At 48.7% G+C, this 17,869-nt stretch overlaps 1 protein-coding gene across 2 annotated transcripts in view; it reads left to right on the top strand.

Moving 5' to 3' along the window:
* The window catches only part of UVSSA (UV stimulated scaffold protein A), a 268,598-nt gene that overhangs the window by 114,627 nt on the left and 136,102 nt on the right, over positions 1–17,869 (top strand). For both annotated transcript variants that reach the window (XM_069204021.1, XM_069204029.1), the window contains one exon: positions 3,676–3,775. In XM_069204021.1, the coding sequence (XP_069060122.1) occupies positions 3,676–3,775 (100 nt within the window). The remainder of the gene's footprint in view (positions 1–3,675; positions 3,776–17,869) is intronic.

Raw genomic sequence — 17,869 nt, 5'->3', positions numbered from 1 at the left:
CACAAAATATGCAGGGTGATGGCTGCAGGCACTAAAGTGTAAAATCCTTCTTAAGCGTCAGATCCTGCTTGATAAGTCTGCTGGGTTCACATGTATTCAAGTGCACTTGCAGGACACTTGAAAGGATTAGATCAGGATACCAAGACGATTCTTGTGTACACACGGTCTGGTTGCTGAAGGACCCTGCTTTTGTCTTACCAGACATCTGTCTCTGGATTTTTTTGCGGGTAATGTACCTGCTCCTAACTGGACTCTAGTCTTAGGTGACTAAGGACAATAGAATTACCCTAGTACACTCCCCACAAACCCCCAGTCCTCGGAACCCATGTTTATTATGCCTGAAGACTTTTGTCATCTTGAAAATGCTCTGACTCATTGAATTTAGGGCTTGTTTGCAGCAAAGTAAACAGGAACTACTGAAAAAGTAGGAAGGGTTGGTCCTCATTATGAGCTCGATGATAATGTCACATTCGGCGCAAACAGGGTTTTTCTACCCAAATTTGCCATTTAAAAGTGTATGAGATCTGCATGCTCCAGAGATCGCGTCTTGGGCAGCGTCTGTGGTAAGAATGATGCATGGGTAAAAGAGGTCAGAAAAAAAAATTTCTGCAGTAATTGGGTGTGCAAACTCTGATATCGATGGTTATCCCTCATTCCAACCTCATTAACTTGGAATGGGGTAGTAGTTTTGCACTGTGAATAACTGTAGTAATTTCAAACCAAGAAAAATAAGATATCGCACTTTCTAGGTAATTTTACAGGAATCTGAGTGAGTAATTAGTGTGGAGTTCATCTTTATAGTGTCCAACCTTGTTGCTACTGTTAACTTTGCTGAGTGCTATATTAGCTTCATTTTTTTTAATGCTCAGACATTTTCTCTGCATCTAGTGAATTCTTGTACAAATTGGGAGTGGGATTGCCACCACCCCGTGAGCTACTTTATTGTCCCACGACGTATCACAATTCCACTGTGTTGTTGGACATTTTTATTGTCAACAAGCTAGTTTACGTCTCCTTTTTTTGTTGTTGTGCTAAGCTCATGTATAGTTATATTTTGTTGTCACTGTCTAGATAAGTGTTGGTTCAAATTTTGATTTTTCTTTTGAGCTATAAGCACTGTCCTAGCTGCACTTAATTTCCCAATTAGGCCTCTTCACTTTTTTTGGTCGGGCTTAGCAGACAGCACAGCTGTCTGGTTGCAAAAGACCTATTGCGGTCTTATTAAGAGTTTATCAAGCCTTATAGCTGGCCCATTGCTTATCATTGGTTAGCATTATTGTCATTCGTTTGTTTGCTTCTTGTTCTTTGGTTTTACTTGTCCATCTTGTTTGTCACTTTCCTGGAGCATAGACTCTACTGTCTGTCTTTGCACTGCTCACTTTAAGAAAAGTTTTTTTGTTGGCTTAGCACATGAGGGTGCATGTTTTCCAACTATCTCCCTCTGTGCTTCTGCCCCCACCCCCTGAGTACCTGCTACCCACACTGCAGTCTCCCTCATGTTCTTAAGTGTCTCATGTTCTTCCCCTTGCCAATCTTTCCCAGGCTCTATGTTGCTTTCTCCTTTGTATGCTTCCCCCCTCCCTCATGCATTGATCCACGTTGCCCCACCCCTGCTTCATATTGCTTCCACTCTAGTTCCACATTGCTCTCCACTCCCCTACTCCACATTGCTTAACACACCCCACTCTACGTTGCTTTTCACCCACTCCATGTTGCTTCCTACCCAACTTCAGCTTCACTTTGCGTCCCACGCCTGCACTGTATTGCTTAGCTACATGTCACGCTACACCTCACAGATGTTTCATATTGTTTCCTCCCCACTCTCCCAGCTCCTTCATGTCGTTTCCAGCCCGTTGCGGAAGTTGGCTTTGGTGTTGTGGGGGGTCTTTGGTGAGTGAGAGGATCAGTTGAGTGTTGTTGGTGTAGGAGACTATGCAGTCCGTAGGATCTGACGATGTCTGCAAGGGGGGGTCATGTAGATGTTGAACAGGTTTGGGCTGAGGGAGGATCCTTGGGGTAAGCTGCAGATGTTCTTGGGTGTAGAAGTGAAGGGAGGAAGGCAGATCCTCTGTGTGCGACCTGAGAGGAAAAAGGCAACCCACTTAAGGGTGTTTTTTTTTTTTTTTTAATGCCTATGTTTTGGAGTCTGTTGCGGAGAGTGTGGTGGGAGACTGTATTGAATGCTGCAGAGAGGTCCAAAAGGATCAGAGCTGCCGACTCTCCTTGGTTGAGGAGTGTCCTGATGCCGTCCATGGCAGCAATCAATGCAGTCTCTGTGGCTTGGTCTGCCGATTACGTTTTTAAGATCGATCTCTTCCATGTTCTAATGTTGGCAGCTGAATCAAAGTAAGTACTGCACTCACCTGATATTGTGCACAGAAGTACAGCACTTCTGTACTTGGTACCACGCAGCTGAGCTGCTGTGAGACCATCTGGGATGGCAAGACAGGAGTGCCCTTTTTCCTTCTGTTAGGAGTGTGGCGAAGTCCTGTTGGAGCCGTGAACTGGCCAGAGTATGCTGTGCTCAAATCGGCTTGCGCCAGGCAGAACAGGCAGGCGGGACAGGATTGGGGTGGTGAAACCATTGATGTCCTGTGGCTTGTGCAGCACCATGTGGGCCCACCAGAGAGCGGTAGTATGTTTTAAGGTGATGGCACCAGGCTAAGCACCCTCGGACTGTCATAGGCGCACGCAACGCCACTTGTAAGATCTTAAAATGCGTTAGTCTTACCCCAGATGCGTGGCACTTGACAAAGCTGCTGTAGCCCATCCTTTTGCTTCCCACCTCCTGTTTCCCATCCCCTAGCTCCTCCACATCGGTTATCTCCCCCCACTACTCTACTGTTCCCAACCCCCACTTACTCGCCATAGCACTCCCCCTCCCCCCAACATGGTCAGTCCTTGTTTTTTGGTATTTTTAAGTAAGAAAACGCATCTGTTTCATTCCGAAGTCATGTATGTGGCTGCAAAATGACGTTTTTGGTGAGTCCTTTTGGCTTCCCCAGCGCTTATTGTTCTAGCAAATCTTAAGGACATTTTATGTATTCCATCCAAAGACTTGGCGGTGTTGCTTTCTGTGTACCTTCTGTTATCTCAACACCACTTTGCCTGCCACTTTTGTCTTCTCCAAATATACATCTGTGCTTCTCACTTGTTTATTTTTCTAGGTTTCCTCAAGTTCGGAACCTTTGCAATGCTTTTTTTATTTTACCCATACGCCTCTCTCTCTCTCTGCTGAATAGGCCATATGTCACATCACACTGTTTCCTACTCGCAGCGCCGTTCTCTTGTTCTCACGTGCTCTCATGTCCGCGACGCACTCCTGTAATAGGTAGGTATTGGCTAATTTTCAAATAATCTTTTTTAGGGACTTCTTTGTATTTTTAATGGTATTCGACCCATTCAATGTAGCTTTGTTTGTAGTTTGCCATACGTCATTCAATATGTGGCATACTTTCCATGGCCGGACTCCGAGAAGAAAATCTGCGGTAGATAGAGAATTCTGCTTTCTGTGTCCGAAACGCAGATTTGGAGGTTTTAAGTAAACGCAACTTTAAAGTGCCTCGTGCCTTCATTTAACAGCAAATTAGACGCCAGGGAGTTGCATTAATCCCCCCCCCCCCTAAGGACAATTCACCAAATGTCTTCCTTTTTGTCTCCTTATTTTTAAATTAGTCGAAAGCCACCGACGACGAGGATGACGATGACTTCATAGAAGTGCCCGAGAAGGAAGGTTATGAACCCCACGTTCCAGACCACCTCCGGAAGGAGTATGGTGAGTCTGCCCCGCTGCGGAAATCTCCCTTAATGCCTGCCGCTGCAGCAGTAGTAAACCAAATAAACAGCCATTATGAACCAATAACGGGACCAGCCGTGTGGGTAATCACTCCGGCGGCCGAGCGGAAGTCATTACACCCATAGGAGCTCGGAGTGGCGCTAAATAAACAAACACTTTGTAGGGGGCGAGGCACCTCGGACAAGGAGATGACTTCCACGTGTTCTTAGATATGTAGAGGGGAAAGGTGCTGTGTGTCATTGGAAAAGGACTATTTATTATTGTATTCCCCGGCGGAAAAGCCGCGGTATAAACATATATGCCATAGTAATAACGGTATTTTGTGACAAAACAGGACGGGATTACTTTCGTTTACAATGTTTGTATGATGTGCACGTGTCTGGCGCAGCTTTGTGGAAAGCACGTTTTCTGAGCGCGCACATCTATTGTTGGTAGAGGGAATACAAGGCAGTAGATCTATTACCTTTCAAAGTTTTTTTTTTTTTTCCCCACAAAGGTAACGAGATACTATTGAACTGGCCTCCAAAATGAGTTTTCCTGACTTTGGTTTCCCCCTGACTGTGTGTTTGCTGGTTACCATGTCTCGAAGTCTGATCTGTTAAAAAACAGCTTTTTCAGGTGATCTTGTCTATCACTCGGTCATTTTTTTACAGGTCCGATTTAAAAACAACTATAGCTGTTTCGCCAGATGTATTATCATGAATGGACATAGTCCCACATTAGATATTAATAAATGGAGAGGGTCTAGGGTCAGCGCCTTTCAACCATCGCCGACCTGAAGCGCCACTTCTACTGTGGATCAGCCCACAATTGGCATTCAAGAGAAAGGCCAGTCACCCTCTTGAGCGATTGGCTTGTTGCCACTGCTGTTCACATTTCGGGTCTTCTGACAGGAAAGCATTTGTTGTTTTCCAGTGGAAGGAATTGTAATTATATATCCGCTGAATGCATATGGAAGGGGCAAGTACCAAAAGGAAAAAAGTTCCTCTGAAATGGGCTGGTTACAGTGCTGCCTCTCTGCCATCTTGCGCTTCCACCGCAGGCGATGCAATTACGCTCTCAAACCATTTACATACATTTAATTTGGAATGGACGTCCATAACACACCCCTTCCAAATACCGATTTGTTTTCCATTTCTCAACTTATTTAGAGATTCAAACAAGCTTTCTCCGAATTGCCAAATGAAACACAGAAATGGCTGATTTTACTATAGCTTTACAGCCTGCTGCCAAGGGATATACCAGTTGTTAAAGGCCCTAAACCTAATGAGGGAGAGGGCCTTCAACAACTGATCTAGTATGAGACAGAAGGGTTGTAAGGCTCTAGAACATTCCACTCTCTGAGAGTAGATTGATCTAAAGTAAGGAGAGGGAAACAGAAAGACAAACATTGGCGTGCCCGAGCAGAAGGCCTATACCAGCCCTAAACTACTACTTTGTCTTTAATGGAGCTCTCAGCATTGTAATGTTCTCATTTCTGTCAGCACATTAAAAGAAAGGGTTTTAACATTGAGAATGAGCGGGTTTGTAAAAGCTGAAACGATTCATACCAATGGCCCTGAATTATTGCAAGATTTAGCACTCAAAATATTGTGTTAAGTCTCTTAAAATTAAATTACAATCCTATATATTTAAACTCCTTCTATCAAGATGTGTAGATCTTTTAGTAATAAAAAGCAAATACTTACTCTCCAAGATGGCAGCCATTTCTGTAGAGGGTGCAGTAGTGGAAGCCAGCAAATCGTTCCTCAGATTAGGGCTCATCCATAAGGTTTCTTCTATTTCTGTGAAGTTTCAACCATAGAAAAATATTCTTCTGTGTTTGCCTTGCATCACAAAGATTTCTCCACCCCACTGCGTGACTGCGTCAGCTGATTTCCTTAGCTGTTTGTCAGTCTGCTATAGAATCAGTGAGTACAACTCAAGGTGTGCACATGGAGGGAGAGTGTTGAACCTTGACGTTTCTTTAGGGTCCTCCCCAAACATTTTGCTGTCTTCCTCCTATTTTCCCTGACCTGTTTTCGTTGGCTTGAACATTCTGGGCACTTTCCTACCGCTAACCAGTGCTAAAGTACATATGCCCTCTGTATAAAATATTCCATGATTGGCCTATTTGATTTACTTAGTAAGTCCCTAATATAGTGCACCAGGGCCTGTAAATCAAATGCTACCAGTGGGCCCTCAGCACTGATTGTGCCACCCACATGAGTAGCCCTTCAAACATGTCTCAGGCCTGCACCACAGTGCCTGTGTGTGCAGTTTTAAACTGTTATTTCAACTTTGCAAGTGCACCCACTGGTCACGCCCAAACCTTCCCCTTTACTACATGTAAGTCACCCATAATGTAGACCCAAGGCAACTACATGGACAGGGTGAAATGTATTACTTTTTTTTTATTTTTTAAATCTGTTTATTGCATATTTATTTCATACTTACAGTAGTGCACTGTTTATGAACCTTTGAACTTTGGAGATCACCAACACACATATACATACTACATAGCATTTCTGAGTTTCCACATTTTATCTCTCTGCTCAACATTCATCATCTGTTGTTTCTCCCAGTGTGCCCTCCCCCTCAAACCTAGTCAGCAGTGTTCCTCAGTCTTGCAGGTTATCCTCCAACTTTTTATCCGTTCATACTCGTTTAAGGCGAATTTCTTCTGCCAGCGCCCATTCCTTCAAATCTCTTTTCCAGTATTCTATCCCAGGGGCTGTGCTCCCCTTCCAAACTATAGCAATTCTATGTTTTTCCAGTAGTAGTGTCAGGTGTGTAAACTTATACTCCATCTTTCTTCCCCTGCGTAGTTGCACATCCCCCAGCATCCCTACCCACAGGGCTGCTATCTAACTGTATTCCACAAGCAGCCTCCAGATGCTTGAACACCTCCTCCCAAAATGTTTATATAGGTGGGCAACTCCAAGCAAGGTGCAGAAAGGTGACATTATCCACAAGGCAGCGGGGGCAGTCTGTTATTCTAGTGTGATCTATCTTATGAAGTAGGACCGGTGTGATGTAGGTGCGGTGCAGGTAGTTGAAATGTGTCAGTCTAAACCTAGAGCTAGAGGACACCGTACTAATCAGAGCACATCGTAGACCACTGATGTTCAGTAAGGAGTGTCCCTAGTTCTGTATCCCATGCCTCCCTAGCCGGGAATTGTCGTCTCGGGCTGTACACTAGCACGGCTTTGTATAATTGCGATATCAAGTGTCTCGTCCACCCGAATTCCAAGAGCGCTCAAACATCAGGGAGGAGGGCGGCACAGTTGGTTAACTTGGCCAAATCTCCTTGGCTATACTAACTATACTAGCATAGATGAGAAACTACCCCTCCCCCAAAGCAAATGTCTCACACGCAGCCTCAAATGATAGAAACTCGTCTGTTGGATAAAGATCTCCTAAAGTCTCTCATCCCCCGCTCTCCAAGCCGTTGTGTCCACTGTCGCAGTCAACATGTGGAAGGCCAGTAAATCCCAAAATGTACACTCTGGCAAATTGAGCCTTCCACATAATCACTTTAACAGTCCTTTCCCATAATGTCGTATGCCTGATGAGGTATGAGACCTTTTCTGTTGTTCGGCCAGCTGAATGCAAAAGGAATCAGCCTTCTTTGCCTTCTTCCAAATCATTCCCTCTACCAACCAATGGGTGGCATGCTGTATTTGGTAGATCAAATAGTACCACTCCATCTGCGGGACTGCAAGCCCCCCCTCAGGTGTCCGCAAGTGCAGAAATTCCCAAGCCTCCCTGCATCTGGCCCCCTTTCCAGACCAGCGTTGTAAGTAATGAGTGCAAGCGCCGAAACACTGCTCTCGACAGTGCATCAAAACTCATGCTGTGAAGTGTAAAGACAGTGGGGAAGGAATACCATCTTCACAACCGCAACTCGTCCAATCAGGGAGAGTGGGAGTGTGTTCCAGAACTGCACCACCGCATCAAGTCCCTCCAACATCTTTTTATGTTGTAGTGTATTCTTTGTTTGGGGGTAGACAGTATAATTACTCCGAAGTATCAGAACTTGTCAGTCTCCCACCATAGTGGAAGTTGCAGTAGCACGCTGGGGTCCACCTGTGCTATGTGTCCCAAGGGGAACACCAGGGACTTAGCATGATTTATTCGTAATCCTGTTATGTCCCTAAAATTATTCATATATTGAAGCAGTAGCGACTCTTCAGGTGATCTCAAGTAGTATAGAGTATCATCTGCATACAGAGACACCAAATGTGTTGTGTCTTCCACTACAATCCCCCAAGGCTTCATTCGTTGACGAAGCTGTATCGCCAGTGGCTCTATTGCCAAACCAAGAGCAAGGGGGTGAGAGGGGGACAATGGACAACACTGTCGTGTCCCCCTGCCCACCGGCACTGGGTCCAAGCATGATCGGCCAAGGTTGACCTTGATCATAGTTTAGTATAAAGAAGCTTAATCCAGCCTTGGAAGTGTGGCCCAAATCCCATTGCCTCTAGCACACCCTGCCCATATCTCCAATTTACTGTATCAAAGGCTTTGACTATATCAGCTGACACCACCACTGGAACATCTTGGGATTATGCTGTTTCGTGCATCACATGCATGAGACGCCGTAGATTCATTGTGGGATTCCTGCCAGGAATTAATCCACATTGATTTACGTGCACCAGTTCTACCATTACCGCTCGGAGACGAAGCGCGAGCAGTTTACATAGTATCTTAGTATCCGTATTTATCATTGTAAGTGGCCTGTACAAGGATGGATCAGAGGTGTCCCCCCCCCCCCCCCCCAGCTTTGGAATCATTATTATGCATCCTTCTCTCATAGGCAGTTCTCCACTTTCCCTAGCTTCAAGATAGACCTCCAACAGTTGCTGGGTCATAGCCCCCGAGTATGTATGATAGAAGTCAACCGGGAAGCCATTGCTGCCCGGAGTCTTACCCCCGGACAAACTAATCAAAGCAAGTCTAACCTCCTCCAGTGTGATTTCTGCCTTCAATTGCCTTATCGACTCCTCCCTCAATCGTGAAACTTCCAGGCCTTCAAGAAACCCCAGCCCTTCTACCGGCTGGTGTGTAACTGAGCTAGTGTATACCTGTTGCATGTGGTCTCTCAGTGTACCTAACAAGTCTGCCTGTGTGTATCTGTCCCCCCGTGGGGTTTTGAGGTGCATAATGGTGTGATGCGGCAGTTCCCTGCGTAAAATCCAGACTAACAGACGCCCTGAGGTGTCCCTTCTCGATACAATAATTGTCTGGAGGACTTCAATGTATAATGTTCAAGCCTGTCCCTCACCTTGACTATCTGTCTCCGTAGGGTGACCTCATCTCCTCCCCTCTGTGCTTCCTCCGTTGGTGCTCCCTGCAAGGCTGCCAATTGTTCCTCTTTATGAGAGAGTTCCATCTGTAAAGCTTTACGTACTCTGCAGGTGAGCCCTATACATCGCCCTCTTAAAACTGCCTTCATGGCCTCCCACTCTGTAGCTTGGCTATTCGTTCCCTGCCAGGTCCCTCTAAAATAGTGCTGAAGAGCTACAGCAAACGTTTCCTCTCTGTAAGTGTCCTGTAATATGTCAGCTGAGAATCTCCAGTCACCAGGGGACCTTACCCTCCCCGCATTCGAACGGGATGAGCACCGGCTTGTGATCTTACAAATAGTGGGAGAGGTGTTCCGCCCTGAGCATCTTTGGTGCCAGCTCATCTGAGACTAACAGTCTATCCAGTCTACTAAATGTGCCATATGTGAGTTAGTGACATGTATATTCTCATCTCCCCGGGTGCTTTTCCCTCCTCACATCTCGAAGGGACATATGTGTCATGATGTCCTGTAGCTGCACAGTCATATGTGGTTTAGCGTTTTTTTGGATGGATGATGGTACAAATAATACAATTAAAGTCCCCAGCCCAAAGCAATTTAATGTCTGCTATCGGAGCAACCACCTCCAACAAATTAGGGTAAAACTGACCATCATTGATGTTCGGCCCATATGTGTTCAGGAAGGCCACTTCCGTCCCGTCTAATCTACCTTGTTAGGTACAAGGATCTACCCTCCACATCTGCTTCCTTGTATGTCAATACAAATGGGATGCCTGGAGCAAACCAGACCGCCACCCCCGGTAATAAGAGGGGTAGTTAGCACTATATATTTGTCCCCTCCATTTTTTTGTCAGTTTGGCGACTTCCTGATCAGTGAGGTGGGGCTCCTGCAAGTAGGCTATATCCGCCCTTCGCCACTTCAGCAAGTTCAGCACTCTATAGCGTTTTTGATAGAACCCCAGCCCACGTACATTCCACATGGTAGCCATTTGTTGAGTTGTACAGTGGGAACCCTAAAATGGGCTTTCCTATCATATCTACGGCGTCTCCAGAATATTAACCGCAAAAACATTACAACATGGAACCCCTCTGATAAACTCCCCACCCCTCCCCCGACAAGGAACATTTAAACAAAAACTTGTTCTCGCCCACCCTTCCTGATGTGCCAGGACTTGCATCATCATCCCCTTCTCCCTTGTGGACCTCAAATTCAGAACAATCCCGCCTTCCAATCCTCCCTTAAGTGTCTCAGTGTTCATTGCAATGTAGATTTAGACCATAATTAGCCCACACAAGTTCCAGCAATTCTGTCACAGTGCCCTTTCCTCGGGATCTGCATGCTGCTGAACAAAAGGCCCACCTCCCGGCGTCAACAAACTCAGAAAGCTATCAGAGCACAGGGTTATGATGAAGCCAGATGGGGGGTAGGGGAGGGAATTAGGGTAGGGAACTGCAGGGACAGAGATCTGAAAAGAAATGGTTAGAACAAATATGGATATACTCATTCATTACAGTATAAACTCACCAGTAGACTCTTGAATAAAGGCGTCGCCGTGGTATCAGATTGAGACCCTTTGGGAATTGGGTGACGCCCCTTCTTTGAATCATGGAACAAGAACAAACTGCAACCTCTGAACCTAGAGATGGCAAGAGCTTTGGACTATGGTCATACTCTGAATATCAATCGTGTAACAATTATGCATTCTTAACATAAATGTTTGATCTCAGCCTTGAAATTCTCAAAGACTTAAATATGTATCTCACATATTATGCTTCCCAAAAAACAATGAAACTATAATTTGCTTATCTCCAAAACGTTTTCACATTTACTACAAAAGCCTGAAAGTTTTACCCATAGAACTTGAAGCGCTTTGTTCGTTGGGCAGAAGCGCCTTGTTTGTTGTTCAAGAAGCGCTTTGTTCATTATGCCAGAGAGCGCTTTTACTTGGTTTGTCTGAAGTGCTATGCTCGTTTTGCTAATGGGCGCTTTACTCATGTGGCCTGAAACGCTTTCATTGTCGTGCCAAGGGCGCTTTACTCTTGTGACCTGAAGCGCTTTGCTCGTTGTGCTAAGAGGGTGCTTTACTCATGTGGCATGAAGCGCTTTGACCGTCGTGTCTAGGTCGCTTTACTCGTGTGGCTTAAAGCGCTTTTGAGTGTCTTGCCAAGGGCACTTTACTCTTGTGGACTAAAGCGCTTTGATTATCGTGCCAAGGGCGCTTTACACGTGTGGCCCGAATCGCTTTGCTTGTTGTGCTAAGAGGTGCTTTACTCATGTGGTCTGAAGCGCTTTGATCATCGTGTCAAGGCCGCTTTACTCATTTGGCTTGAAGCAATTTCATCGTGCCAGGAGCACTTTAGTCTTTGGACTGAAAACGCTTTGCTCGTTGTGCTTAGGGGCGCTTTACCTTCGGAAGTAACAACTCCCTTCAAGATTGGGCTCATCAAGACCTTACCGCTACGAGTACGACCTACTCGTATCTGAATTCACCATGGAAACAAGGATACTCCGATTTGCTGTCAATCTGCCATGCAGGAAATCTGCTCTTCTTCAGAGGAACCCCCACAAGGTCTGACTGCATCGAAGTCTTCAAAATAGTGAGCAGTGTGGTTGGGTGTGGCTGGGCTTGATAGGCCTGCCACACCCCAAGATGGCCCCTGCCTTGACCCAAGGGTAGGTCGCTCCCCCTGCCACTGCAGCTCCTCCAGCTCTTCCAGGTTCCTGAGACCCACCTCGCAGTAAGTACCCCCCACCTCCCAGCCCCATCGCCCTGCCCCCGCTACTCACCCTCTCTCCTGCTCCTGCTTCTTTTCCTCCTCTCTGTCTCTTCCTCCTCGCTCCTCTTCGGTAATCTTCTTCTGTACTCTTCTTTCCCCGTCTTCTCTCTTCTTCTGTGTGCTTCTCAGCCTCTCCTGTCGCCTCTCTTCTTCCTCATCTTGTTCTGTGGTCTTCTGCCTTCTGCTCTTCGTCTTCTGTATCTTCTTCTGTGAACTTCTGCCTTCTGCTTCTTCGTCTTCTGTATCTTCTTCTGCCTTCTGCTTCTTCGTCTTCTGTATCTTCTTCTGTCTTCTGCTTCTTCGTCTTCTGTATCTTCTTCTGTGATTCTGTGATCTTCTGTGATCTTCTGTTCTTCTGCTTTCTCCGTCTTCTGTCTCTTCCCGCCCCTGCCCTCCTGCTCCTGCCTCATCCCCCTCCCTCACTCGCCTCCCCCTCTCTATCACCCCTATCTACCCCGTTCGGTACCTGCCTCCCTCACTCCTCCTATCTACCTATCTCTCTATCTAACTCCCTCACTCACCCCCTCCTCCTATCTACCTATTTTTCTATCTCTCCACCTATTTCTCCATCAATCTATTTCTCTATCTCTCCCCCCGTCCCGACACCCCCTCTGTTACCTATCTTCCTATCCTCTCACTCTACCTCTCACCCACCTCTACAACCCCCCCCTCCCCTATCTTCTCAACCCTACTCCTATCCCTCTCCCTAATCTCCTAAAACTCCTAACACTCACCCCCTCTACCCTTAAACCCCCCTCCCCCAGCTCTTCTCACTCTACCTGTCCCCCCCCTCACGCTTTCCCGCCACGACCTCCTGCACGCCCCGCCCCCCAGCTCCCATTCGCCCCCATCTGACCCCTCCTCCCTCTTATGGGGGCCGCTGCTCTCCCGAACCCCGCTGACCCGCTACGACCCCCCCCACCTTCCACGCCCTCAACCCAGGGTGCTCCAACACCTGCTTCTAAGCTCACCCCAAACGCACCCATGGACCCTTCGCCTGTAACTCCTGCAAAGGCATCTTCCACCATGCAACTACCACGACCACCAGCCCACGCGCCATCAACCACCTCAAGTGCATCCTGGTCAACGCTTGCTCTGTCCACAAGCACGCCGTTGAACTCTGGGACCTCCTGGACTCCACAGCTCCGGACGTCGCCTTCGAACGCCTCGTCGGCCCCAGACATCGCCACTGCCATCCCCGAAGGCTACAAGATCTCCAGAAAAGACCGCACCAACCAAGTAGGAGGAGGTTTCGCCATAGTCTTCAAAGACTCCATCAGCGTCACCACCTCCACCGAAGAAACCCCTCTCGCCGCTGAACATCTGCATTTTCAGATTTGCACCAACCCCAGGACCACCCTCAGAGGATCCCTCGTCTACCGTCCCCCCGGACCGCGCGCCCCTTTCAGCGACGCCATCGCCGACTTCATCTCCCCGCACGCCCTCGCCTCACCGGACTACATTCTCCTAGGCGACCTCAACTTCCATCTGGAACAAAACAACGACCCTAACACCACCGCCCTGCTCGACAACCTCGCCAACCTCGGCCTCAAGCAACTGGTGAACACCGCCACCCACATCGCCGGACACACGCTTGACCCTATCTTCTCCGCCAGCAAACACATCTTCTTCAGCCACACCTCCGCTCTACACTGGACCGACCACAGCTGTGTCCACTTCACATTCCCACGCGAGACCCGCCACCTCCGCACTCAACCCATCCCTCGTCGACAGTGGAACAAAATCCCCGAAGAGCAACTCTTCTCCGCACTCGCCGCCAACCAACCCACCCTCACCACCGACCCCAACGACGCAGCCCTCAGCCTCACGAACTGGATCTCCAACTGCGCAGACAACCTTGCTCCCCTCAAACGCACACATCGACAGGCCAACACCAAAAAACCTCTCTGGTTCTCTGACACCCTCAAAGAATCGAAGAAAACTTGTCGCACCCTCGAGAAGGCCTGGTGCAAGGACCACACCGCTGACAACATGACCGCCCTCAAGAACGCTACCCGCGAACACCACCACCTGATCCGCGCTGCCAAAAGGAACTTTTTCACCGACAGACTGGACAAAAACAGCCACAACAGCAGATAAATTTTTAGCATCGTCAAGGAGTTCTCCAACCCCAACGCCAACGCCTTCACGCCCTCACAAGATTTGTGCAACTCCCTCGCCACCTTCTTCCATCGCAAGATCAGCGACCTCCACGACGGCTTCGGACACCAGACCCAACCAAGCATTACCGAACCCGCACCCCCGGCCATCACCCTCAACGACTGGACCTACATCAACACTGAAGAAACCAAAACCATCATGAACTCTATCCACTCCGGCGCCCCATCGGACCCCTGCCCTCACTTCATCTTCAATAAAGCTGACGACATCATCGCCCCGCACCTCCAGGCCGTCATCAACTCTTCATTTTCTTCTGCTACCTTCCCCGAATGCTGGAAACACGCCGAAGTCAACGCCCTACTAAAGAAACCTACGGCTGACCCAAGCGACCTGAAAAACTTCCGCCCCATCTCACTCCTGCCCTTCCCCGCCAAGGTAATAGAGAAGACTGTCAACAAACAGCTGACCACCTTTCTGGAAAACAACAACCTGCTTGACCCTTCACAAACCGGATTCCGAACCAACCACAGCACTGAAACCGCCCTCATCTCAGTCACAGACGACATCAGAACCCTGATGGACAACGGTGAAACAGTCGCCCTCATCCTCCTCGACCTCTCGGCTGCCTTCGACACCGTCTGTCACCGCACCCTAATCACCCGCCTCCGCTCCACCGGGATCCAAGGCCAGGCTCTGGACTGGATCGCCTCCTTCCTCTCAAACCGTTCCCAAAGAGTTTACCTCCCACCGTTTCGCTCAGACCCCACCGAGATCATCTGCGGCGTACCTCAAGGCTCATCGCTCAGCCCGACACTCTTCAATGTCTACATGTGCCCCCTCGCCGACATCGTACGCAAGCACGACATCATCATCACCTCCTACGCCGACGACACCCAACTCATACTCTCCCTCACCAATGACCCCGCCAGCGACAAGACCAACCTACAAGAGGGCATGAAGGACGTCGCAGATTGGATGAGGCTCAGCCGCCTAAAGCTGAACTCTGACAAAACGGAAGTCCTCATCCTCGGCAACACCCCATCTGCTTGGGACGACTCCTGGTGGCCCTCTGCACCGCACCGACCCCCGCAGACCACGCCTGCAACCTCGACTTCATCTTGGACCCTCTTCTCACCATGACCAAGCAAGTCAACGCTGTGTCCTCCGCCTGCTTCCTCACCCTCCGCATGCTCCGCAAGATCTTCCGCTGGATCCCCGCCGACACTAGAAAAACCGTGACCCACGCCCTCGTCACGAGCCGCCTGGACTACGGCAACACCCTCTACGCTGGGACCACCGCCAAACTCCAAAAACGCCTGCAACGTATTCAAAACGCCTCGGCCCGCCTCATCCTCGACGTACCCCGCAACAGCCACATCTCCGCACACCTGAGACACCTGCATTGGCTCCCAGTCAGCAAAAGGATCACCTTCCGACTTCTCACCCACGCACACAAAGCCCTCCACAACAAGGGACCGGAATACCTCAACCGTCGCCTCAGCTTCTACGCCCCCACCCGTCTCCTCCGTTCCCCTGGCCTCGCGCTCGCTGCCGTCCCTCGCATCCGCCGCTCCACGGCGGGTGGGAGGTCCTTCTCCTTCCTGGCAGCCAAGACCTGGAACTGCCTCCCCACCAGCCTCAGGACCACCCAGGACCACTCCGCATTCCAGAGACTCCTAAAAACCTGGCTTTTTGAGCAGCAGTAACCCCCCCCCTTTCCCCTAGCGCCTTGAGACCCGCACGGGTGAGTAGCGCGCTTTATAAATGTTAATGATTTGATTTGATTTGATTTGCCTCTAGAAACCTGGGAATTGTATTCCATTTATAGAATAGCACTGATAAGTGCATCTGTCCACCAATGTCCTGACCCTGCAGCTACATGAGCTTTACCACAGGGCAGGCGACGCTGATAACCACTTCTAGAACAAGAGGGGATGACAAGTGGTGCGCATGAACCCCCACAAATACGCGCAGCTGAGTTTCTGGCGGGACCTGGACCGCGCACAGCCTTATTCCTAACAATTTTCTTTCCTGGGCCACTCCTTGTTTCAATAGGAGATCAGAGTCTCGTCAGTGCCCACCATCCATCATCACGGAGATGCTTCCGGGATTCCACGCCCCTCCCCAAATCTTGAGTTTAAGTAAAGTATACAGTTAAATGCTTGGTGTACCATGTCAAATCTAACCATTATTTCCTTCTTTAGCTTAAATGCTAGAAGTGTTTACAGGTTATTATGTTGTCTTAGCGAAGACATTCTTCTCCCAGCTCTCCCTTCCCTCTGCCTCCTCCCCGTGTCCCCTTTCAATATTAATGTTTGTGCAGGTACCCCAGTTGATCTCATACTGCTCGTTCATCTGTCTGCCAAATCCATCCTTCATACATCTTGTTGTAGACCCTCCTAGCTTCACTTCCCAGGTGATGCATTGAGCCCTAAACCGGATCACTGATGTATCCCTCATTCCTCTCTACGATGCTAGAATTGTCACCATCCTGTTCGGTGTTGGGTGTCTGCTACTGTGATGATCGTTCCGGGTTGTCTGCCTGGCTCCGTGGTTGGTCTATGATGGTCATTGTGCCATTGTTGTAGATCTCCACTGATCCGGCCTCCCCCCTCTGCTGCTTGGGAGCCTCCAGCAAAGCGGTGGTAAAGTGATCCCCTCCTTCCATCGCGCTCTTGCTGCGACTTTTCCTGCAGATGCCCCCGGATGATCTTTGCCATATCTAGCCATGTCCATTCTTCCTCTGGCTGTTCAAAATTGTGCATCTTGCCCTCATGTATAATCTTTAACTTAGCTGGGTAAAGGAGCATGTACCTGAGTTGCATGGCTCGAAGGCGCTTTTTAACTTCAAGGAACGTTTTGCGGTGCTCCTGCACTTTGCAAGTATAGTCTGGGTAGATTGCTTTGTTCCGGCCTTCAAATTGGGGGGCCTGCGTGCTCTCTTGCTGCTTTGAGAAAAACGTCCCTGTCCCTATAGTTCAATATTCTGGTGATCAAAGCTCGAGGTGGAACACCTGGTTCAGGATGCGGGGCCAATGTCCTATGCGCTCTCTCTATGACAAAGTGTGGCGACAGCACTTTCGGTTTAAGCTCCTCTCCTATCCATTGCCCCACCCCCGGCCCTTCTGCCCCCTCTGGGAACCCCAAAAGTCAAAGATTATTCCTTCGAGGGCGTCCCTCAACATCCTTCACGAGCTCCTCAAGAGTGGAGTTGATCGTCGTCACCTTTGACATTTGTTTTTGAAGTTGTTGAACTTCCGATTGTAGGGTAGTAATTTTGGTCTCTGCTTCAGACACCTTGTCCACGACCTTGCGCAGGTCCGCTCTCAAGATACCGCTCTCAAGATCACCGATACTCCTACAATTTTCTCCTTCAGTGCTGTACTTGAGCCTTGTATAGCTTCCAGTAGTGTTGCCCATGTGGGTTCCTGCTGAGTCTCAGGTGACCCCTCCAAAGCGTCCTGAGTCTGCCCAGAAAGGCGTTGTGCTGCATGTGCCAGATTAGTATATTGAGTGATGGTGTTGCCCTGAGCATGGCATTGTGCCTGGTTGCACCCCAGGTTTTACTTAAATGGGACCAGCACTTCGATATGAGTCAATTAATGTTCAGCAAGGGGGAGGCCACAGTATCTATCCTTATGTTGTGCGCACTTTTTAATGCTAGTACAGTATATTTGTCTCAGCTTCCTGCACTATTTGCCATTCACCCTCACTTTGGGGCTTTGTCCAGTTCGCCCATCTGAGTCTCCAAGGCAGAGATGACTCCCGTGCTTCTTATCCTCCAGCCACTTTGCTCCACCATAGATGTTTCACTTTCCCCCCTTAAGAGGCCTTTTACGGAACACCAGTGCCTCGATCGAGCCTTTTCGCCTCTCCAAGGCCCTCAG

This window comes from Pleurodeles waltl, chromosome 1_2 (assembly GCF_031143425.1).
Source record: "Pleurodeles waltl isolate 20211129_DDA chromosome 1_2, aPleWal1.hap1.20221129, whole genome shotgun sequence".
Taxonomy (NCBI): domain Eukaryota; kingdom Metazoa; phylum Chordata; class Amphibia; order Caudata; family Salamandridae; genus Pleurodeles; species Pleurodeles waltl.
The sequence above is the reverse complement of the archived record's forward strand: the minus strand, read 5'-3'. Positions and strand labels throughout refer to the sequence as shown.